Source organism: Neovison vison, chromosome 6 (genome assembly GCF_020171115.1).
Source record: "Neovison vison isolate M4711 chromosome 6, ASM_NN_V1, whole genome shotgun sequence".
NCBI classification, from domain to species: domain Eukaryota; kingdom Metazoa; phylum Chordata; class Mammalia; order Carnivora; family Mustelidae; genus Neogale; species Neogale vison.
This window is the reverse complement of record NC_058096.1, coordinates 121,118,769-121,143,723: the sequence shown is the minus strand read 5'-3', so window position 1 is coordinate 121,143,723 and position 24,955 is coordinate 121,118,769. Positions and strand designations below refer to the sequence as shown.

The window sequence follows — 24,955 nt, the reverse complement described above, 5'->3', positions numbered from 1 at the left end:
GTCTATCTCCCTCCTCCCCAGTAACTCTGCCTTCCACCTTCCCTACCCCAATCCATCCTAAAAAGTCTCAGCTCAACTAAAGCACAGCTTTGCTCATGTCACTGGTCAAAAACTTTGAACGCTTTTCCATTACCTTTCGGATTAAAGCTCAGTCTAGATTTTGAAAATAGCCGCCTAAATAAATGGTCACTCTGCAGCCACAGCTCCCTCTACTCCCCTTGGGGGAAATGGCTCGTATTCGTGACTTGCCGCCGGGGCTCTCCTCGGCGCTGCAGGATAGCCGGCACGCCGCAACCCCCACCCCCCAGCCCACACTGACCCCTGATCAGCCCACCCGTCCTCCCAAGGCCCTCGGGACCAGCGCCAGGGCGACTTTCCCCGTGTCCCCCTGGAGCCCGGGAACTCCAACTCGGGCACACCCAGTGCCTGCGAACTTGCTCGGCCCCTCGCCCAGGGGGGAGTCCCGGACAGGCACCTGGTCCGATTCGGCTGCCCTCAATGCCCCGGAACCCGGCCCCTGACACCCGCCGCCCCCACTGCCCCGCGCGCTGGCCCGGCCGCTCCGCCGGCCGCAGAGCCCCCTCCCCGGCCCGGCTTACTCCCCGCCTCCCCGAGCCCCGGCCTCACCCGGCCGTCATCACCACATTGTAGATGACCAGATACGCCGTGGCCAGAGGCCCTGGGCCCTTCTTTTTCCGCGCACCGCCCGCTTCTCCGGCCCCGGCCCGGGCCCCCCCGCCCCCATTCCCCTTCGTCGCTGCAGTCGCCGCCGCTGCCGCCATGTCAAGCCACCGGAGCACGCTCTCCTTGCGCGAACACAGCAGCCCGGACAAGGCACGGCGAGGGGGCGGAGGGACGAGGGAGAGGCGGGGTCGAGTCCGCGGGGCGGAGCCAGAGACAGCGCCCACGGCGGCCGCCATCTTGAAAGAGGGCAAAGACACTCCTGACGCTCCCCGCCTTTCAGCTCGTTTCAAACGCCAGTGCCACATTGGATCACGGTAACCACCGCCTCTTTGCGCTCCGGGTTATACTCTCTGGCGCCATCTTGGATTATGTCAGAGTCACCTCCGTCCGTAGTCCAGCAGTTCCTAACATCTGGATGCTTTGTCGTCCCTGTTTCTCCCCGTATAAACTCTGTCTCCATGATGGATCAAGAAAATGATGATTTCATTCTCCCTTTTCATCTTCTTCCAGTGGGTGATCGAACAACCTGCCATTTTGGGTCAGGGTAATTGACGCCGATATTGCTTCCCATCAACCCCAGAGGCGGGGAAGGAATACGCTTTTTGGCGGGTTCTCTTTGCTCCTGCACCAGTAGCCAGGTTGAAGGTTCAGTCTTCGAAAGTTTCTTTCCTGGCTTTTAAATTTTAAGTTACTAGTACAGTGGAGAAGATCAATGAGAAGTGTGCCCTTTTTTTTGACTAGAGTCGTACGTGTGGTCTAGGTTCCAGTGTCATTTGGGAAGGTCTGGAAGGTTCTAGTGCATCTTCCAGCCTGAAGCCCTGTGGGATCACCTGTCGCCGAGGCGGGACGAGGACGAGGTATTTAGGTGGTCAGCTAAGGGTGAGGTGCCGAGTGGAGCAAGAAACTTCCCATCTACAGTGGTCAAAAACAGAAGTGTTGGCTTAAACGGAAAACCTGTCTGCTGAGGTAAACAGGGAAGGCTTATGGAAACTGCTTCAGCCAGCTGACCCCTCTTGCTCATTAAGTGCTTTGTTCTGGATTTTTTTTTTTTTCTTTAATTTGTAAAAGGCTCCTACAGCTAATTTTTACACAGATATCTTAAATGAATTGCTGTATACATAGTGGTATAAAATATTTATCCATTCTAGCAAGTAGAGTTTCTGTGAGGTTGCATGGGGCGGGGGGGGGGGGGGTCTTTGCAGTAAATGAGAGACAGTCTTCTGTCTGTCCATATAGAGAGAGCTGGTGGAAAATAAATCTATATTAACTGGTGAAAGGCCTTATCAGTTAGGAAGTTACTGCAGTAAACCGAGCTATAGTGATAGTGGTTTAGGCCAGAGAGGTCATGATTGAGATGATGGAAATCTGATTGAATTCTGGACATACTTTAAAAGAGCTGGTAAGATTTGTGGATATATTATACGTGGAGTATGAGGTAAAGGAGATATTGTGAGCAACTTGGAAGAACCGAATTGAAGAAAGTATTTTGAAGGCAGAAATGGGGAGTTTTGTTTTTTTATGTGTCGAATTTGAAATTTACATTAGACATCCAAGTGGAGATGTTGAGTAATCAATTACATTTAGACCAGGTGCAGGCAAAACTGTTCCTTCTGTAGGTTCTAAGGGAGAATCCATCCATTCCTTACTTCCTCCAGCTTCTAGAAGTTGCTAGCATTCTTGGCTCACAAGTTACTTCAATTTTCCCTCTCTGAACTTCCACCTGCTTTTTTAAAACAACTGATCTTTGTGATTGCAGTGGGCTCAACCAGATATTCTGGGATAATTCCCCCATAGCAAGAGCCTTAACTTCCATCACACCTGCCCAGTGCCTTTTGCCATATAAGTAATATTCTGAGGACTAGAATAACGACCTATGTGGGGGCCATTATACAGCCTACCACATTCCATTGCCCCCCAAAAAAGGACAAGCAAACCCCAAAGACTTGAGAAAAATGATGTTATTTTTAAACCATTATTAGATTTGCAGGGAAAGTAAGGAATCTCCAAAGTGGGAACTGGAAGTGAGGAGAGGGCTTTTGTTGGTGATGGTTAAGAATAGTAAATTGAAATTACAACAGTGATCAGTTAGCAAAAGCCAAAGCCAGGATTTCTCTGAGGGCAACTGCTAAGACCAGGGCTAGGACTGAGAGACTAACCAAGAGAGATTTCTAGGGCCCCTTTTATAAGGGTGCTAATCCCATTCCTAATCACACCCCGAAGGCCTCACCTCGAAGTACTAGGGTGTTGGGGATCAGGATTTCAATACATACATGAATTTTGGGGGGACACAAACACTTAGATTAAGGTGTTATTTGCCTTGGCAAAAGGGATTTTGCAGGTGTGATTAAATCAAGGTGTTTGAGGTATAGAGATTAGTCGGATTATCTGAGTGGGCTCAATGTAATCAAAAGAGGGAGGCAGAAAAAGAATCAGAATGGAAAGTTACTGTAGAAGAAAGGCAAAGAGAGATGCAATGTTTCTGGCTTTGAAGGTGGAGGCAAAGGGCTTCCAGAACCAGGAAAATGTGAGGAAATGGATTATCTCTCTAGCAAGAAATGCAGCCTCGCCAACATCTGATTTTAGTCCAGTGAGACCCATATCAGACTTCTGACCTATGGAATTGTAAAATAATACATTTGTATTGTTTTAAGCCACTAAGCTTTTGGAAATTTTAACAGCAGCAGCAATTGGAACCTAAATTGGAACCTAAATACAGCTAATACATCTCCATCACTATCAATCAAAAAGCATTCCTAGTGATAACATGATGAAAGATTCTGTTCATCAGGAACACATAACAATTATAAAAGTGTACATAATTACATGACCTCTGCGCTAATGTTCCAGTTCTATGTAGAGAATAATAAAAGATTATTGGGTGACATTAAGGAAGACCTAAAGTAAGTGGAGGGATACTGAGTTTGTTACCAGACAGAGAATCGGTTCTGAACTCAGTTTCAGCTACTTGCCACTTGAAAATCAACAATTGAGACAAGTGATGGTGGGAGAGGAAAGGTGACTTTACTCAGGAAGCTGGCAGCCTGGGAAGATGTTGACTTCAGGATTTCAAATCAGAATCAGATCTCAAATTAGAATCAAATCACTGTCCAGGTGTAGCTGCAGGGATTTAAAGTGGATGGCGAAGAAAAGGGAGGGAGGCTATCTATAGGAGAAGCATGTGCCCAGGCAGTTAGTCCTATGTCAACATGACCCTAAACAGACTTACTGGCATCAGCAGCGCTGCATTAGAATGTAATCAGGCCTTATCTTCTGGCAAAGTTTGGTCCTTCACTCCTTAAGGCCAGTGGTCTACAAAGCTCAAGGAAAGTAAGTTAGTTCTGCCAAAGACCAGGGACTTATTTAGGTCAGGAAGCAAGAAGTGCATAAGCTTGAAGCAAGTTCATCCTTTAAACTGGTTGGAGTGCTGTTACAAGTCATAAATTGAAAGACTCCATATGGTAAAGGTAACTGTTCTCCCTAAATTAATTTATAAATTACATTAGATCTCAAATCAGAATTTCCTCAGGTGGTTATTGTTGTTTGTTCATTTGGTTTTTTGTGGAACTTGATAAGGAAATTAAAATTTTACAAAGAAGTATAAACATTTTGTCAAGATACTGGGGTGTGCAGTTGGGGCGCCTGGGTGGCTCAGTGGGTTAAAGCCTCTGCCTTCGGCTCAGGTGGTGATCCCAGGGTCCTGGGATCGGACCCCGCATCAGGCTCTCTGCTCAGCGGGGAGCCTGCTTCCCCCGCCCTCTCTCTGCCTACTTGTGATCTCTGTCTGTCAAATAAATAAAAATCTTTAAAAAAGAAAAAAGATATTGGGAGAATTTGATCTATAATAGATCAAGAATTATTATATAGTAAATAGGACAGTATAGTATTAGTATAGGAATGGCAAATAGGCTGATGGACCAGAATAGAGAGCCTAGGAACAGACCCAAACATATATAGTCACTTTGGGTATGACAGAGATGCTGTAGAGAAAAGACGGGCATTTCAATAAAAGCTACTAGAACAGTTGGATATCCATATGGGGAAAAAAATTCCCTTCCTCACAGCACACACAAAAATCATTTCTAGGCTTAAATATGAAAGACAACAATAAAAGTTTTTAGAAAGTAATAATAAGAGAGTATGATCTCAAAGGTAAAGAATTTTAAAAGAAGACATAGAAAGTACCAACTGTAAATGAAAAGACTGATACATTTGACTAGATTACAATAAAGAACTTCTTTTCATTAAAAGACAGCATAAAATTAGGAGGAAACCCCATAGAGTACAGAGTGGGAGAAGATACTTAACACACACATAATTAATAAAGGACTAGCCTTTACAACATAATGAAAACTCCTTCAAATCAAAAAGGGATAATCACATTGAAAAAATGAGCAAAAGACTTGAATAGGGAGTTTATCAAAGAAAAAATATGACCAATAAACATATGCAAATATCCTCAACTTCACTGGAATCAGGGAAATGAAAATTTTAACTATAGTGAGATACTTTACAATGAGATACATTTTAGCCATCTTCCAGGGTGGGTGAAATGAAACAGTTTGAAAATACCAGTTCTTGGTGAGAACATGGTGCAGCAGAAACTCCTGAAGCCTGCTGGCGGTGTTGATGCATTCACTTCAGAAAATGGTTTGGCGTTATCTAGGAAAGTCAAAGGTACACATAACCCATGATTGATATTCTACTGCCAAGCAGATGCCCTTGAATGCCCCTAGAATACATATATCAGAATATTCAAAGCAGTTTTGTTTATTACAGCCCCACACGGAATACAACACAACATCTTATATATAGTGGAATAAATAAGCCATGAAATGTTACACTGGGTTACCTTACAGCCATGCTCTACTTGACAACTTCGATGAATCCCATAAACATATAATTGAGTGAAAGAAGTAATGCACAAAGGAATGTATGTAGCCTGATTCATCTAAAGTTCAAAATCAGGCCAAATGAAACTACATTTTGGGGGTATATATACATAGGTAGGTGGAAAAACTATAAAGAAAAGCAAAGAAGGGATCACTACCAAAGTCAAGTAATGGATTCTTCTGGATTAGAGCTGGCCACCTGACATAGGGGCAATTGATTAGGAGGCAGCCCTCTCCCTCATCTTTTTATCTTCATAGAAAAGGTGACTTCTACACCAAAGGGGAATATACTAATCATTTCCAGGTTCCTATGTAATGGAGACCAACTTAGGTTAGTTAGAGAGAAAAGGAATGCATTGTAAGGTCAGTGGGTAGCTCACAAAATTAATGGAAAAGTTAATAAATGAGGTTTGGAACATGGACAGGAAGCCATTGGAAATTAGGCAACCAAAAGAGAGACCAGATCAATACTCAGGAAGAATCTGGTTATTATCCAGCAGCTTCTGTCATTGGCCTGGCTACCTCTGGACATTGAATGCTTCCATTACTGGTTCTTCTACTACTCCTGAAAGATTCAAAACTGCCATTTGCTTCTCTGTGTTACTATGGGGTCAGGGTCTTAGGAGCATCTGATTAGAAGGTCACATACCCAAATTCTAGAGACTTTGTTGTTGGGTTAGGAGCTATTAGCCTACACTTGAGCTTCTTTCTTGAAATTCCCTCCAAATAGTGTGTTTAGAACTGCATGGTCAAAAATGAAAGACATCTATCAAAAGGAATATGAGAAGTAAACACATATGGTCCCCACAGGAAGGAGGAAAAAGATATATGAGTGGTTAAGATTTGTGAAATTCACTGGGCCATGTTTTTACTGGGGGACAAGACATTATGCACAGTCATTGAATTGAAAGGCAGCCAGGCTTTTTCTTCCTGCTGGCTTGTAGTGTACCATTCTCTCTCTCTCTTTTCCTTTTTTTTTTTTTTAGGATTATTTATTTATTTATTTGATAGACAGAGATCACAAGTAGGCAGAGAGGCAGGGAGGGGGGGGGAAGCAGGGTCCCCACTGAGCAGAGAGCCCGATGCGGGGCTCGATCCCAGGACTCCGGGATCATGACCCGAGCCAAAGGCAGAGGCCTTAACCCACTAAGCCACCCAGGCGCCCCTCTCTCTCTCTCTTTTTAAAAATTGTAATTCCAGTATAGTTAACATAGAGTGTTATATTAGTTTCAGGTGTACAAAATAGAAATTCAACAATACTATGCATTACTCAGTGCTCATCATGATAAGTATAATCTTAATACCCATCACTTATTTCACCTGCCCCCGCTTTCCTCTTTGGGAACCATGAGTTTGTTCTCTATAGTTAAAAGTCTTTTTTTGGTTTATCACTTTTTTCCCCTACTTAGTTCCTTTATTTTGTTTCTTAAATTCCATATATGAGTGAAATCACATGGCAATTTTCCTCTTACTGACTTATTTTAGTTAGCTTCACCCATATTCTAGCAAGTGGCAATATTTTGTTCTTTTTTATGGATGAGTAATAATTCCATTACCCCCACCCCCATCTTCTTTATCCATAGTAATGCTGCAGTACACATTGGGCTGCATATATTTTTTGAATTAGTGTTTTCATATTCTTGGGTAAATAGCCAGCAGTGGAATTACTGAATCATATAGTATTTCTATTTTTGATTTTTTTGAGGAACCTCCATTCTGTTTTCCACAGTGGTTGTACCAGTTTGTATTCCCACCAACAGTGCACAAGGGTTCATTTCACATCCTTGCCAACATTTGTTTCTTCTGTTATTGATTTTGGCCATTCTGACAGATGTAAGGTGTTATCTCATTGTGGTTTTGATTTGCATTTCCCTGATGTTAGTGCTGTTGAGCATCTTTTCTTGTGTCTGTTGGCCATCTTTATGTCTTCTTTGGGAAAATGTTTCTACATGTCTTCTACCAATTTTTTAGATTTCTCTCTATGTGTGTAGAGCTGTAGATGTTTTTCTTATATTTTACATACTAACACTTTATCAGATATGTCATTTACAAATATCTTTTCCCATTGAGTAAGTCATCTTTTAGTTGATTGTTTCCTTTGCTGTGCAGAAGCTTTTAATTTTGATGTAGTCCCAGTAGTTTATTATTGCTTTTGTTTGCCCTGCCTCAGGAGACATATCTAGAAAAATGTTGCTAGGGCTGATAGAAAAATTACTGCCTGTTCTCTCTTGTAAGGTTTTTATGGTTTCAGGTACTTAATTCATTTCGAATGTATTTTTGTGTTTGGTATAAGAAAGTGGTCCAGTCTCATTTTGCTAGAAGCTGTCCAGTTTTCCCACCACCATTTGTTGAAGAGATTTTTTCATATTGTCTATTCTTGCCCCCTTTGCCAAAGAGCAAGAGACCATAACACTAAGGGTTTATTTCTGGGGTTTCTATTCTGTTTCATTGATCTATGTGTCTACTTTTGTGCCAGTACTGCACTGTTTTTATTATGACACATTTGTAACATAACTTGAAATCTGGAATTGTGATACTTCTGGCTTTGTTTTGGGGGGGTGGTTTTTTTTTTTTTTAAGAATTTATTTATTTAAAAAAAAAAGAATTTATTTATTTATTTGACAGAGATCACAAGTAGGCAGAGAGGCAGGCAGAGAGAGAGAGAGAGGGAAGCAGGCTTTCCGCTGAGCAGAGAACCCGATGCAAGGCTCGATCCCAGGAGCCCGGGATCATGACGGAGCGGAAAGCAGAGGCTTTAACCCACTGAGCCATCCAGGCGCCCCTGGGTTTTTTGTTTGTTTGTTTGTTTTTGTTTTGTTTTGTTTTGAGATGCTTTGGCTCTTCAGGTTATTTTGTGGTTTTATACAAGTTTTAGGATGTTTTTTAAAGTTCTTTGAAAAATGCTGTTGGTACTTTGATAGCGATTACATTAAATCTGTAGATTGTTTTTGGAAAGTGCGGCCATTTTAATAACATTTGTTCTACTAATCTATAAGCATGAAATGCCTTTCCATTTCTTTGTGTCATCTTAAATTTCTTTCAGTAGTGTTTTATAGTTTTCAGAGTACAGGACTTTCACCTCCTTAGCTATGTTTGTTTCTAGGTATTTTTTATTTTTGGTGTGGTTGTAATTGGGGTTGATTTCTTAATTTTGCTTTCTGTAGCTTCCTTATTAGTATATAGAAATACAACAACTTCTGTACTTTGATTTTGTATCCTGCAACCTTACTGAATTCATTTATCATTTCTAGCAGTTTTTTGGTGGAATCTTTAAAGATTTCTATATATAGTATATCAACTGCAAATAGTGGAAGTTTTACTTCTTCCCTACCAAATTGGGACCTTTAATTTTTTTCTGTTGTCCGATTGATGTAGTTAAGACTTTTGGTATATGTTGAATAAAATTGTTGAGGATTTCTGCATCTATGTTTATCAGAGATACTGGCCTGTAGTCTCTTTTTTGAAAGCATCTTAATCTGCTTTTCTTATCAGGGCAAAGCAGGCCTCATAGAATGGATTTGAATGCTTTCCTTCCTCTTTCATTTTTTGGTATGGTTTGAGAAGAATTTTAAAATATTTTGTGCAATTCACCTGTGAAGCCATCTGGTCCTGGACTTTCATTTGTCTGGAGTTTTTTGATTATTGATTCAATTTCATTGCTGGTAATTCAGTTTTTGGAGGCTTCTCTGTTTCTAGGAATTTTTGTCTTTTTTTTTTTTTTTTTTGGATGAGTCTGGTTAAAAGTTTACCAATTTTGTTATTTTTTCGAAGAATTGACTCCTGCTTTCATTGATCTCTTCTGTAGTTTCTATTTTGTTTATTTCTGCTCTAATCTTTATTATTTCCTTACTTCTGCTGGTTTTGGGTTTTGTTTGTTCTTTTTCTAGTTCCTTTAGGTATGAGGTTAGGTTTTTATCTAGGATTTTTCTTGCTTCTTGAGGTAGGCCTGTATTGCTATAAACTTCCCTCTTAGAACCACTTTTGCTGCATCCCAAAGATTTTAGACTATTGTGTTTTCATTTTAATTTGTCTCCATGTATATTTTTTATTTCCTCTTTTATTTCTTGGTTGACCCATTCATTGTTTAGTAGCATGAGTTTAATTTCCATGTATTTGTAGGCTTTCCAGATTTTTTTTCTTAAGTTTGATTTCCAGTGTCATAGTGTTGTGATCAGAAAGGATGCATGATATGACTGCAGTCCTTTTGATTTTGTTAAGATTTGTTCTGTGGTCTAATATGTGATCTATTCTGGAAAATGTTCCATGTGCACTTGGAAAGAGTGTTTTCTGCTCTTTTAGGACAGAGTGTTCTGAATATATCTGTTAAGTCCATCTGGTCCAGTGTGTCATTCAAAGACACTGTTTTCTTGCTGATTTTCTGTTTGGGTGATCTATCCACTGATGTAAGTGGGGGTGTTAAACTCCCCTCCTATTATATTACTACTAATTACTTCCTTTTTGTTATTAGCTGCTTTATGTATTTGGATGCTCCTATGTTGGGTGCCTAAATAGTTAAAATTGTTATATTTTCTTGTTGGATTGTTCCCTTTGTGATTATATAATGTCTTTTTTTGTCTCTTGTTACAGTCTTTGTATTAAAGTGTATTTTTTCTGATATAAGCATTGCTATCCCAGCTTTCTTTTCATTCCATTTGCATAATAAATGCTTTTTCATTCCTTCACTTTCAATCCTCCTGTGTCTTTATGTCTCAAATGAGACTTTTGTAAGCAGAATATAAGTGGGTCTTGCTTTCTTAATCCATTTTGTCACCCTGTGTCTTTTGATTGGAACTTTTAGTCCATTTATATTCGAAGTAATTATTGATAGGTATGTACTTAATTGTCATTTGTTATTTGGTTTTTGGTTGTTTTTGTGTTTTTCTCTGTATTTTTCTTCTCTTGCTCTCTTCTATCATGGCTTGCTGGCTTTCTTTAGTGATATTCTAAATATCACTAATTTCTTTTTTTTTTTTTTAAAGATTTTATTTATTTATTTGATAGAGAGAAATCACAAGTAGGCAGAGAGGCAGGCAGAGAGAGAGAGGGGGAAGCAGGCTCCCTGCTGAGCAGAGAGCCCGATGCGGGACTCGATCCCAGGACTCTGAGATCATGACCTGAGCCGAAGGCAGCGGCTTAACCCACTGAGCCACCCAGGCGCCCTAAATATCACTAATTTCTTTATGTGATATTATAAATGATATTTCTTTAGTGATATTCTATTGGATTCCTTTCTCTCTTTTGTTTTTGTTTTGTTTGTTTACATATTGCTTGTCTTTGTTTAGTGATTATGTAGCTTCTGTTATGTAGCTTCTCATGTGTATAGCAATCTATATTAAGCTGATGGTCATTTAAGTTTGAACCCATGCTAAAAGCACTAAATTTTTACTCCTCTCCCTTCCCTGTTTTAGGTATATTCTGTCATATTTTATCTCCTTTTATTTTGTGAATCCCTTGACTGGTTTTATAGGTATACTTAATTTTACTTCTTTTGTTCCTCCTACTTTCTTTTTTTTTTTTTTTACTCTTATTGTCTTTCCTTTCCACTCAGTAAATCCCATTTAACATTGCATATAAGGCTGGTTTAGTGGTCTTTTGTTTGTCTGGGAAACTCTTTATCTTGACTTCTATTCTGAGTGATGGCCTTGCTGGGTAGAGTATTCTTGGATGTGGGTTTTTTTTTTTTCTTTCAGTTCTTTGAATATATCATGTGACTCCCTTTTGGCCTGTGAGGTTTCTGCTGAAAAATTAGCTGATAACCTTGCGGGGTTTCCCTTGTATGTAACTGTTTTGTTTTGCTTTTAAAATTCTCTCTTTATCACTACTGTTTTGCTACTTCAATTATTGTGTGTTTTGGTGTGGACCTCTTTGGATTGATTTTGCTGGGGGCTCTCTGTATCTCCTGGATCTGGATTCCTGTTTCCTTCCACTAGATTCAGGAAGTTTTCAGCTATTATTTCTTCATAAAAACTTTCTTCCCTTGGTGGGAATGCAGGCTGGTGCAGCCACTCTGGAAAACAGCACAGAGGTTCCTCAGAAAGTTGAAAAGAGAGCTACCCTACCCTAGAGCAATCACACTACTGGGTATTTATCCTAAAGATACAAAGGTAGTGATCTGAAGAGGCACATGCACCCAAATGTTTATAGCAGCAATGTCCACAATAGGCAAACTATGGAAAGAACCTAGATGTCTACCAACAGATGAATGGATAAAGAGGATGTGGTGTATACATACAATGGAATACTATGCAGCCATCAAAAGAAATGAAATCTTGCCATTTGTTTCGATGTGGATGGAACTAGTGGGTATTATGCTGAGCAAAATAAGTCAATCAGAGAAAGACAATTATCATATGAGCTCCCTGATATGAGGAAGTTGAGAGGCAACGTGGGGGGTTTGGGGGGTAGGGAAGGAAAAAATGAAACAAGATGGGATCAGGAAGGAGACAAACTATGAGAGACTCTTAATCTCACAAAACAAACTGAGGGTTGCCGGGGGGAGGATGGTAGCGAGAGGGTGGTTGGGTTATGGACTTTGGGGAAAGTATGTGCTATGGTTAGTGCTGTGAAGTATGTAAACCTGGCAATTCACAAACCTGTCCCCCTGGAGCTAATAATATATTCTATGTTAGTAAAAAATTAAAAATGAAAAAAAAAAAAACTTTCTTCCCCCTCCCTATAATGCGAATGTTATTGCACCTGGTGGTGTTACTTAGTTCCCTAAGTCTATTTCATTTTTTATTATTATTTTTTCTCTCTCCTGTTCAGCTTTCCATTACTGTGTCCTCCAGATTCCTAATCTGTCCTGCTTCCTCTAGTCTAATATTTATTCCACCTAGTGTTTTTTAATTTCAGTTAAATTTCATCTCTGATTGGGTCTTTATAGTCTCTCTTTGTTTAGGTTCTCAGTGAGGTCCTCCACTCTTTTCTTAAGTCCAGTGAATATCTTTATGACCATTACTTTAAAATCTCTATCACACATATTACTTATCTCCATTTTGTTTAGCCCTTTTGCCATGATTTTGTTCTCTTCTTTCATTTGGAACATATTCCTCTGTATCCTCTTTTTTTTCCAACTTTGTTTCTATGTGTTAGGAGAGTCAGCTATGTTTCCTGCACTCGAAAGTAGTGGCCTTATGAAGAAGAGGTCTTATAGTACCCTGCAGTGCAATGTCCTGTGTTCAACAGAACCTGGAGCTTCAGGGGTGTCTCCTATGTATGTTATGTGCACCCTGCTTTTGTGGCTGAGCTACTTTGGCCTTCAGTCCCATCCTCAGTGATGTCTCTCTTTGCCTGTTGTAGGCAGGATTTGGTCCCTGTGTTGTTAGTGGGCCAATACAGGGCTGCCTTGGGCTTGAATTGAATCAGATCATTTGTTTGCCAGAGATGTGGTAGCGATGTACTGCAGGGTGCCTTCTCTTTATTGTTCCTTGAGAAGCTTTCTTTGGTGGGCAGGGCCTGTAATCAGAACAGATATCTTCCTTCAGCTTACTGTTGGGGCTACAGTCAGACATTTCTGTGTGGTTTCTGCCCCTGTCCCTGGGGCAGGAGTCACTTTGGAGTGGTGCTAGCCCCTGTCAGAGCTGCTTGCATAATGCTGGGCTTGTGGCACTGTTTTTGATGGGCTCCAGCCAAGGGCATATTGCAAGGGGCAGGTCTGCATGAGAATGCCAGGGCTGTGTGTCTGTGCAGCGTTAGCAAGGTTTGTTGGGTCTCTTGTGGGAGGAGTCCTGGAGCTGAGACCTGGCTATAGGGGGACCTGTCCACAGAGAATATGGGAGAAGGGCCACTGTTAGCCAGTTAGGTGGAGAGCCAGTTAGGTGGAGAGCGTTGGTTCCTGAAGGTTTCTGTGTCTAGGCTGGGAGTTGATGGGCGGGGGGGGGGGGAGGGGGGGCGGGGAATGGCACCCACCAGCTATTTTGTTCCTGGAGAAGTCTCCTAAGGATCCCTGCCCCTCCACCAGGTGCTCTGAGATTATTAATCAAGTCTCCTCCCCATACACCCCAGGCATTTTTCAAACTGCTCTTTCTCTGCTCTATCTCCTTGGGGCTGTTTGTTATGCTATCTCATTAAAAATGAGGACTCAGTTTCCTATAGCCCTCCAGGGTTTCCCAAAGCCCAGCCTGCTGATTTTTATAGTTCTAAGTGTTAAGCTGATTGTAAGAACTTGCAAAATTAGCCCCCTCTGATTTTCAAAGCCAAAGGTTATGGGGAGTTGCCTTCCCTGTGCAGTTTCTCCATGCCTGGGTTCTTGGTGTGAGGGTCTGTTTCTTTCCCCTCTCCAGTTGGTGGCATACCTCCCTTCCACGGATACTGCCAATTTAGCTCCTGACCATGTCTTCATCCTTCCTACCCTCTTCATTGTGAACTTTTCCCTACATTTAGTTGTGGAGAGTCAGTTCTGTCAGTCTTTGGGTAATTTTCTGGGTTATTTACATTGATCTTGGTGTTACCTAGTTGTATCCATGGGACAAGGTGAGCCAGAATTTTCCTACTCCATCATCTTACCTAGATGTCTTAATTTTTAAAAAATATTAATAGCATCCTGTCTTTGTGCCTTGGATATAATGTTTTCTTCTATTTCTTTGATGATATTAACGCATTTTTCTCTTCCTGTATAGTCTTTTTTTTAAAGTCCTTTTTAACGTTTGTTGTCCTCTGTCTTTTGTGTTAGAGACTTGCCTCAAATGGTTGCTGGTATTTAGTTGTTTGTCTGTATTTAAGAGTGAGGTACTAAAAACAAGTTTGTGTCTCGGTGGGGCCTGTTTATTGTGGGCCTTTCTGTAAAGTGCTTAGTCACTAAAATGACCTGAGAATGAACAGACAAGTCCATGATATGCAGAATTCAGTAGGATATTGTTTTAATATCTGTAGCAATGTGGCCCTACCAGAAAGAAAGCATTTTGGGATTCTACCAAATCAAGAAAGGTTTCAATACCATGAAGACTCATAAAGATTAAAAAGTATCCATATAGGTAGATGGGAAAGATTTAGATATCTAAGGAAAAGTAAAGAATGTAAACCAGTGGAGTCATGAAAGAAGTAAGATACAATCTTTCAGGTGTTACAGACTTTCAGGAATAAAGGAACATTTAGGACTTACGCCCCAAAACTGGATTTTAGAGTTGGAAACATAGTGACTATAGAAAGGGACTTAACTTGATCATCAGAGTCACAAGAAATATCACCAGGGTGTCTTAGAGTTCCAGGTCTTATGCCCCATTGAAGTCTAGTTAAAAAGTGCACTCAGTCGAGAGGCAGGACAGGGGTTTGGGGAGTAAGGAAGGAAAAAAATGAAACAAGATGGGGATTGGGAGGGAGACAAACCATAAGAGACTCTTAATCTCACAAAACAAACTGAGGTTTGCAGGATGGTGGAGAGATAAGGATAGAGTGGTTGGGTTATGGATATTGGGGAAGGTATGTGATATGGTGAGTGCTATGAAATGTGTAAGCCTAACGATTCACAGACCTGTACCCCTAAGGCAAGTAATACATTATATGTTAATAAAAATAATTAATTAAAAAAATGAAAATAGCATATTGTGAATTAAAAAAAAGCATACTCAGTCAACTGAGAAGGTAGTGTTTCCCTCAGCTCGGCTTTGTTCAGGGCTGTAAGCCTGGTTCAATATCCACAAATCAGTCAATGTAATTCACCATATCAATAAAATGCAGGGTAAAATTCATGATCATTTCAATGGATGCAGAAAAAACATTTAATGAACTTCAACATCCCTTTATAATAACTCAAAGAAGTGGGTATAGGAGAAGTTACCTCAATATAATAAAGCCAAATATGACAAGCTACAGCTAAAATCATTCTCAACAGTGAAAAGCTGAAAGCTTTTTCTGTAAGATTGAGAACAAGACAAGGATGCCCACTCTCTCCATTTGTATTCATCATAGGTTTGAACGTTCTTGTCAGAGCAGTTAGGCACGAAAAAGAAATAAAAGTCAATAAATGGTGTCGGGAAAATTGGACAGCCACAGACAAAGAATGAAATTAGATCACTGTCTCCTGAAACCATAAAACTAGAAGAAAACATAGGCTGTAAACTCCTTGACATAGGTATTACCAAAACAATAATTTTGAATCCAACACCAAAACAAAAGCAAAAAATAAATAAATGGGTTTACATTAAACGAAAGACCTTCTGCACAACCAAGGAAAGTATCAATTAAATAAAAAGGCAATCTACTTAATGAGAGAAAATATTTGCCAATCATATATCTGGTAGGGGGTTAGTATCCAAAAAATATAAAGAACTCATGTAACTCAATAGCAAAAACCCAAATGATCTGATTAGAAAATGGGCAGAAAATCTAAATAGACATTTTTCCAAAAAAGACATACAGATAGCCAATAAGTACATGAAAATATGCTCAACATCATGAATCATCAGGTAAATGCAAAGCAAAACCATGGTGAGATTTCACTTCATAATGTTAGAATAGCTGTTATCAAAAAGACAAGAAGTATATGTTGGGAAGGGTGTGGAGAAAAGGGAACGCTTATGTACTACTGGTGGAATGGAAACAGGTATAGCCAGTATGGAAGAGTTTTTTGAGATTCCTCAAAAAGTTTAAATTATATGATCTAGCAATTCCAATTCTCAGTATTAAATCTGAAGAAAATAAAAACACTAACTTGAAAAGATGGATGCACTCTATGTTCATTGCAATACTGTTTATGATAGCCAAGCTGTGAAAACAACCTAAGTGTCCATTGATGGATGAATGGATGAAGAAATTATCTTATAGTTAAATAACAGAATATTATCCAGTCATAAAAATGCATGAATTCTTGCTATTTGCAACAAACGGATGGACCATAAGGGCATTATGCTAAGTGAAATAAGTCAGGTGGAGAAAGGCAAATACTGTATGATTTCTCTTATATGTGGAATCTTGAAGAAGAAGGAAAAAACCCTCATAGATAAGGAGAACAGATTGGTCGTTGCCAGAGGTGAGGGTGGGGAATGGGGGAAATGGGTAAAGGAGGTCAAAGGTTAAAAAAAAAGTGAGTATTACATCTTGGTAAATTTATAAATCTACCAAATCAGATCTGGAAACTGAGTTTAATAGTTTAAGGAAGAACTAGGTTTTAAAATTTGCCACATGAATGGGTCAAATATTAATAAAAAAAAAAAAATAACAACCCAGAATGGGGTGCCTGGTTGGTTCAGTGGGTGGAGCATGCAACTCTTGATCTTGGGTCCAAGAGTTCAGGCCCCACACTGGTCATAGAGCTTACTTAAGAAACAAAAACAAAAAACCCAGAATGGTTTCCAAGTAATCTTTTTTGTGCACAAAAATCACCCTGAATCATTAAATACCAACACTGATAATTTGATGAAAATTGAGCTGTTTTATTGAGGAATTCCTGCATGACAGCATGTGTGGGTCATTTCCCCGGCCTATCCAGTTTTTCAAGAAAAATGCTCCAACCTCTCGCCTGTGCAGGAGTACCCTGCAGCAGGGCTGACTTCATAGGTGCACACTTGTGTAGTCACACAGGGCCCCGCACTTAAAGGAACTCGTGCTTGTTTTAATGCCCTGCTGTCACTGTCTTGAAATTCTTAATACTTCTTTTTCCCCCCAAACAAAGGCCTCGCATTTTCATTTTGCACTGGGCCCTGCAGATGATGTAGCTGGTCCTGCCTGGCAGCCACACAGGGGAGAGGGCTGGAGTTCTGGGGTTCAGTGTGTAGCTTTTCCTTGAGACTTGTGTTTTCCGAGCTGCTTCACTCCCATCTCACTCAGTTGGACCTGTTGTCCACCATTCCGTGGCCTCTCTAGTCTAAGTTCGGAAGATCCCCTTTTCTGCCATAGTTGGGAAAGGGACTGTCAGAAGGCCATATGGACTAGAGGAGATAGGAGAAAGTCGGTCTAATCCCTCTACTTTTGCCTAGTTCTGTGGTAGGACTCAGCTTGCTCTTCGAGGCTTTCTCTCCTGCATCCACTTGCAGAGCGGAAAAAAGGACAAAATTAATTACCAGTTAGTCTATCCCCCAATTTTGTCAACACTCAAATCTACCATATCACCTCTCTCATTTTTTGTCCATGTAGGTTCATGCCATTGTCCTTTTACTTTCATTTCAGTGAGGTTTTGGGAGACAGGAAATAAATGCCAAGTGTTCAATCTGCCATTAGCCACTAGTCTTCATTCAGTTTCCATAGAAACAACTGTTTTTCCCTTTATCAACCCATTTTTATTGGCTTATATAATAATTAAATTATGTTAGTACAGTTACAACTGGAATAAATAAGTTTAAGAACAAACTCAGTTGACTACACTCAGAAGTATGTGGGCATCAGTTAATTTATTTTACAAAGGAGTGAAAATTGCGGTTAAGTTGGGCAAGTTGGATTAAATGAAAGTTAACTGAGCTGCTGCTTCTTTTTTTTTTATATAATTTCTTTTCAGCAAAACAGAATTCATTGTTTTTTGCACCACACCCAGTGCTCCATGCAATGCATGCCCTCCATAATACCCACCACCTGGCTCCCCCAACCTCCCACCCCCCGCCCCTTCATAACCCTCAGGTTGTTTTTCAGAGTCCATAGTCTCTCATGGTTCATCTCCCCCTCCAGTTTCCCTCAACTCCCTTCTCCTCTCCATCTCCCCATGTCCTCCATGTTATTTGTTATGCTCTGCAAATAAGTGAAACCATATGATAATTGACTCTTTATGCTTGACTTATTTCGCACAGCATAATCTCTTCCAGTCTCGTCCATGTTGATACAAAATTTGCATATTCATCCTTTCTGATGGAGGCATAATACTCCATAGTGTATATGGACCACATCTCCCTTACCCATTTGTCTGTTGAAGGGTATCTTGGTTCTTTCCACAGTTTGGTGACCGTGGCCATTGCTGCTATAAACACTGGGGTACAGATGGCCCTTCTTTTCACTACATCTGTATCTTTGGGGTAAATACCCAGTAGTGCAATTGCAGGGTTATAGGGAAGCTCTATTTTTAATTTCTTAAGGAATCTCCACACTGTTCTCCAAAGTGGCTGCACCAACTTGCATTCCCACCAATAGTGGAAGAGGGTTCCCCTTTCTCCACATCCTCTTCAACACACGTTGTTTCCTATCTTGCTAATTCTGGCCATTCTCAATGTGGTTTTAATTTGAATCTCCCTGATGGCTAGTGATGATGAACATTTTTTCATGTGTCTGATAGCCATTTGTATGTCTTCATTGGAGAAGTGTCTGTTCATATCTTCTGCCCATTTTTTGGCTATGATTATCTATTTTGTGTGTGTTGAGTTTGAGAAGTTCTTTATAGATCCTGGATATCAGCCTTTTGTCTGTACTGTCATTTGCAAATATCCTCTCCCATTCCGTGGGTTGCCTTTGTTTTGTTGACTGTTTCCTTTGCTGTGCAGAAGCTTTTGATCTTGATGAAGTCCCAAAAGTTCATTTTTGCTTTTGTTTCCTTTGCCTTTGGAGACATATCTTGAAAGAAGTTGCTGTGGCTGATATCGAAGAAGTTACTACCTATGTTCTCCTCTAGGATTCTGATGGATCCCTGTCTCACATTGAGATCTTTTATCCATTTTGAGTTTATCTTTGTGTATGGTGTAAGAGAATGGTCGAGTTTCATTCTTCTACATATAGTTGTCCAATTTTCCCAGCACTGTTTATTGAAGAGACTATCTTTTTTCCACTGTATATTTTTTCCTGTTTTGTCAAAGATTATTTGACCATAGAGTTGAGGGTCCATATCTTGGCTCTCTACTCTGTTCCACTGGTCTATGTTTCCATTTTTAGCCATCAGGGAGATTAAAATTAAAACCACATTGAGATACCACCTTACACCAGTTAGAATGGCCAAAATTAGAAAGACAGTTAACTGAGCTTCTATTTTAAATAAAGATGTAAGACATCCATTAAAAAGGTTCATTATTGAAAGTCTAAACAATTTGGCTTCTTGGACAACCAGTGTGAAGGAGCTTCTGTCTTTAAAACTGCTTGAGTGGGTCACCTGTGTGGTTCAGTCAGTTAAGCGGCTACCTTTGGCTCAGGTCATGACCCCAGGGTCCTGGGATCAAGCCCCATGTTGAGCCCCATGTCAGGCTCCCTGCTCATTGGGGAGCCTGCTTCTCCTTCTCCCTCTGCCTGCCACTCTGCCTGCTTGTGCTCTCTCTCTCTTTCTGTCAAATTAAAAAAGGGAAAAAAAAATCTCAAAACTGCTTGAGCAAGCAAATGCCTTTCTAGGACCAGGCTGTTTTCTGTACTTTATGGGTATTATGTGTTCAGACTGACTTCCTGGACTCTGGACCTTGGTCTGTTCTAATTCTTAGCTATTCCGTCTACCTCTGTCTTGATCTTCTAGTTGGACTTTTGACCTGCTTTGACCTAAATGACCTTGGTTGGCATCTTTGAGTTGATACCTTATATTCCCTTTAAGGATCCCCTTCATATGTACCTGGTTCTACCAGTCTCTAGCCTTTTAAGGATTCTTCAGGGCAAAGCTGACCTGCCTCCTATAGCTTCCTTCTCTGCAAGAAGTCAGGTTTCAGCTTCTGTGCTCTAAGTCAGTTACCCACTCATTTGTTTGCTTTCTGTCTTCCAAAAATATGGTATTTTTCTTTTGTTTTCTCCCATATTTATCTTTGAAGGGTTTACAGCTTTTAAAAAATTATTATTCCTTTACTCTCAGCTTAGCATGGGTTCCAAAGAGAGCGGAGTGACCGCTTATTTTCAGTAGGTCCTCTTTGGCCTCCACTCCTGCCATAATAGCTTCTCATTTTCTAAGTACTTGGTATTCTGCTTCTCCAGAAAATAGACCCCTCCGCTTTGAGCTCTCTAGGCAATTTTTGAAAAGATACCTACCCAGCCATTTCCCGGGACTGCTTAACAAATCACTCTTTGTTCTGTGGCTAATATGTAGTCAGGTACAAGTCAGTGGTAATTAGTTTTTGTAAGTATCAATTAAAAATTGGGAATTTATCCATCTCTTTTGAGTTATCCAATTTGTTGGCATATAGATCTTCATAATATTCAGTTACAATTGTTTGTATTTCTGTTGTTGTTTTTAAAGATTTTATTTATTTATTTGACAGAGAGACAGCAAGAGAGGGAACACAAGCAGGGGGAGTGAGAGAGGGAGAAGGAGGTTTCCCACTGAGCAGGGAGCCTCACCTGGGGCTGGACTCCAGGACCCTGGGATCATGACCTGAGCCAAAGGCAGCCGCTTAACGACTGAGCCACCCAAACACCCCTCTGGTATTGGTTGTTATTTCTCCTCTTTCATTAGTAATTTATTTGGTTTCTCGCTCTCTCTCTCTCTTTTTTTTTTTAAAAGAATCTTGCTAGAGGTTTATCAATTTCATTGATCTTTTCAAAGAACCAGCTTCTGGTTTCATTGATCTGTTCTGTTGGTTTTTTTTTTTTTTAGTTTCTATGTCATTTTTTTTCTATATCATTTATTACTGCTCTAAGCTTTATTTCCTTCCTTCTGCTGTGTTTGGATTTTGTTTGTTCTTTTTCTAGCTCCTTTAGATGTAAAGTTAGGTTGTTTATTTGATATTTTTCTTCTTGAGGTACAAAGCTTTGCTACAAACTTAGCTCTAAGAACCACTTTTGTACATCCCAAAGATTTTGGACCATTGTGTTTTCATTTCCATTTGTTTTCATGTAATTTTTTAAAATTTCTTTTTTAATTTTTTGATTGACCCATTCATTGTTTAATAACATGTTATTTAACCTCTTTGTATTTATGCTCTTTAGAGATTTTTTTCTTGTGGTTGATTTCTAGTTTCATAGAGTGTGGTCAGAAAAGATGCATGGAATGACTTCAGTTTTTTTTGAATTTGCTGAGACTTGTTTTGTGGCCTAATATGTGATCTGTTTTGGAGAATGTTCCCTGGGCACTTGAAAAGAATGTGTATTCTGCTGTTTTAGAATGGAATGTTCTGAATATGTCTGTTAAGTCCATCTGGTCTAGTGTGTCATTCAAAGACACTATTTTCTTGTTGATTTTCTGTTTGGATTATCTATCCATCAATGTAAATGGGTGTTAAAGTCCCCCATTATTATATTAATAACATAATCTCTTGTGTTTGTTATTAACTGTTTTGTGTATTTAGGTGCTCCTATCTTGGGTGCATAAATATTTACAAATATTATATCCTGTTGTTGGACTGTCCCCTTTATTATTATGTATTATCCTTCCTAGAATGAAGCATTGGCAAGAATGTGGAGAAAAAGGAACCCTCCTGCCCTGATGGTGAGAATGTAAATTGGTACAGCCACTGTGAAAAAGAGTACAGAGGTTCCTCAAAGAATTAAAAATAGAACAACCCTACAATCCAGGAATTACACTACTGGATATTTACACCCAAAATATAAAAACACTAATTCAAAGGGATATATGCACCTATGTATATTACGGCATTATTTCCAATGGCCAAACTATAGAAACAGCCCAAGTGTCCATTGACAGATGAATGGATAAAGAAGATATTTTATAGACACACACACAATGGAGTATTACTCAGCCATAAAAAGAATGAAATCTTGCCATTTGCAACAACATGGAGAGAGCTAGAGAGTATAACACTAAGCGAAATAAGAGAAAGTCAAATACCATATGATGTCACTCATATGTAGTTTAAGAAACAAAACAAATGAACAAAGAAAAAAAAAAAGAAACAACCAAGAAACAGACCGTTAACCATAGAGAACAAACTGATGGTAACCAGAGGGGAGGTGGGTGGAGGGATAAGGGACATAGGGGATGGAGATTAGAGTACACCTACCATGATGAAAAAAAATCAAATGAGCTATTATTGTAGGAATGCTTTATAAACTGAAAGTTACCACCAAAACTAAAAATTATTATTACATGAAAAAAAGAAAATGAAGTTAAGATTTTTTTTGGTAATTATGAATCTGTGTGTATATATCCATAATATACTCCTCATTTAGTAAATTAGATTTTAGTTATTTTGCCACATGTTACCCCCCTCCAACTGTACCTGTGTATAGAACTGTTGATCTTCACAATGTTTTTTTCATGGGAGTTAATGTTACTTAAATGGCAAATAGATCGAAGATAAAGAAAATAGGGGAACTAGGGCACCTGGGTGGTGCCTCTGCCTTCTGCTCGGGTCATGATCTCAGGGTCCTGGGATCGAGCCCTGCATCAGGTTCTCTGCTCAGGGGTACGCCTTCTTCCCTCTCTCTCTCTGCCCGCCTCTCTGCCTACTTGTGATCTCTCTCTCTCTGCCAAAATAAATAAATAAAATCTTTTTTTTAAATGAGGAACTCTTTAGAATAAAGGTATAGTGCAATTAAAGTCAAGCTAAGTCTGAGAAATTTCCTCTAAATTGCAAAATAAGTCTCATAAGGTCAGATGAGCTTTTCTCTTGTGACTATGAAGAGGAGAGTAGTATTGGGAGTTAAAACTTTGCCTTAGGGCGCCTGGGTGGCTCAGTGGGTTAAACCGCTGCCTTTGGCTCAGGTCATGGTCTCGGGGTCCTGGGATCAAGTCCCGCATCGGGCTCTCTGCTCAGCAGGAACCTGCTTCCCTTCCTCTCTCTCTGCCTGCTTCTCTGCCTACTTGTGATATCTCTCTGTCAAATAAATGAATAAAATCTTTAAAAAAAAAAAACTTTGCCTTAGAACAAGTGGGCAGTTGTAGCATTTCCTAAACTCACAGCAATTATTTTTTGTACAATTGCATGGGCACTTTCAGATTCAAAGATCCTTCTCTGGGACGTAGGTGAACTTAAATAGTTCTTTTCATCTTTCATTAGTATATAACTTTTTCACATGTGTATTTTGTTTCTGCAGGATATAATCAGTTCCTTGAGAGAGGATATTTCTGACACAACTTAGCATCTCTGACTGCCAGAAGAATAGGGGCTTAGTTTCAGGAGCAGGTAATGTGCATGAGCTCATTTATTTTTATTTTTATTTTTTATGGGTGCCTGGGTGGCTCAGTCAGTTAAACATCTCTTGATTTTAGCTCAGGTCTTGACATGAGTTCAAGCCCTGCATTGGGCTCCACATAGGCATGGAGCCCGCATTTAAAAAGAAAAAAAATCCATCATCTTTTATTTTTGAGAGCAAGCAAGCATGTGTGCACATGCTAGCAGGAGCAGTGGGGTGGGGAGAGGCAGAGGGAGAATTCCAAGCATGCCCAACAGAGGGCTTGATCTCATGACCCTGAGATCATGATCTGAGCTGAAATCAAGAGTCCCGTGCCTAACGGACTGAGCCACCCAAGCACCCTGCGCTCATTTAATTTTTATAACCATGGGGGAGGGGGTATTACTCTAATTTTATAGACAAGAAAACTGAAGCACAAACTACACAACTCCTGTAGGAGGTGCAGCTGGAACCGACTCCCCTTGGCTGATTAACCAGGTTTGCTAAGCCCTACCCTAGTCTCCTGTAGTGCTTGTCTTCAGTGAACAGGTCAGGTGCTTTCTGGAGAGAGATCTGGGACTTCATGGACCTTACAGAGTAGGTTGTATGTCTACCTGTTAATAAGTACTTGACGGGGGCGCGTGGGTGGCTTAGTGGGTTAAAGCCTCTGCCTTCGGCTTAGGTTGTGATCTCAGGGTCCTGGGATCAAGCCCCACATCAGGCTATCTGCTCAGCAGGGAGCCTGCTTCCTCCCCCTCTCTCTGCCTGCCTCTCTGCCTACTTGTGATCTCTGTCTGTCAAATACATAAATTAAAAAAAAAAAAGTACTTGATGAACCTGGCCTGAGGCTCTCTTTCACTTTAACATAGCACCTGGAATAAGGTTGTGGAGGAGCCCTGTAACCCCACCTCTCTTAACTACTGGAGGCTATTAACGTCTGCCCAAAAGAAGCTAGTAAGTGTGAATGACCAAATCGACAGGTTACTTTATAATTTTCTTCTTTTTTAGGTATCTCCAACTAGAAAAACTCTAGTCCCAGAGTCCAATAATGTGAGGATTTATTACACACTTCCACGTGGTCACCACTGGGGCAAAAACAGTCTCTGACATGAAGCCCTCCCTGCAAAATATCAGCATTTGGAACACAGCAGGGCCTGCGGGCTAAGATTTCAAACAAGCAGCAGTTAGAAATTGTAAAGTTGTCTCCAAACATTGTAGGTCTCCTGGCTGTCTCCAGTTCCAGTGATCAAAGCCACTGAAGGTAAATGATTATAGCTGTCAGAATGGCCCCTCCCACTTCCCTTTTGGGTCACTGTCAAGGAAATCCTACCCTAGTGACCCTGTCTCTCCTCTGCATCTATCTCAGATGGCCCCTTTGGATTCTCTCCTAACTCAGGTAGCTCCAGGTTCCGAAAACACCTGAGATTGTTGTCTTGGCTGGTTGTTTCATATCACAAGTAATCTGGTAATTGCTTCCGAACTGCAGGTCTACT

At 40.3% G+C, this 24,955-nt stretch overlaps 1 protein-coding gene and 1 long non-coding RNA gene across 4 annotated transcripts in view; one reads left to right on the top strand and one right to left on the bottom strand.

Moving 5' to 3' along the window:
* The window catches only part of HACD2 (3-hydroxyacyl-CoA dehydratase 2), a 120,989-nt gene extending 120,192 nt beyond the window's left edge, over positions 1-797 (bottom strand). The window contains exon 1 of the mRNA XM_044252197.1: positions 628-797. Coding sequence (XP_044108132.1) covers positions 628-782 — 155 coding nt within the window. The 5' untranslated portion in view covers positions 783-797. The remainder of the gene's footprint in view (positions 1-627) is intronic.
* A 132-nt stretch (positions 798-929) lies between these two features.
* Positions 930-24,146, top strand: LOC122908869. Of its 3 annotated transcripts, XR_006385035.1 has the most exons (4): positions 930-998; positions 21,766-21,816; positions 23,385-23,473; positions 23,882-24,146. It is a non-coding gene; the product is annotated as an uncharacterized LOC122908869 (long non-coding RNA). The 3 variants fall into 3 exon arrangements; XR_006385033.1 differs by lacking the exons at positions 930-998; positions 21,766-21,816 and adding an exon at positions 1,352-1,650; XR_006385034.1 differs by lacking the exons at positions 930-998; positions 21,766-21,816 and adding an exon at positions 1,352-1,650 and having other exon boundaries at positions 23,859-24,146.
* Positions 24,147-24,955: the final 809 nt, after the last annotated feature.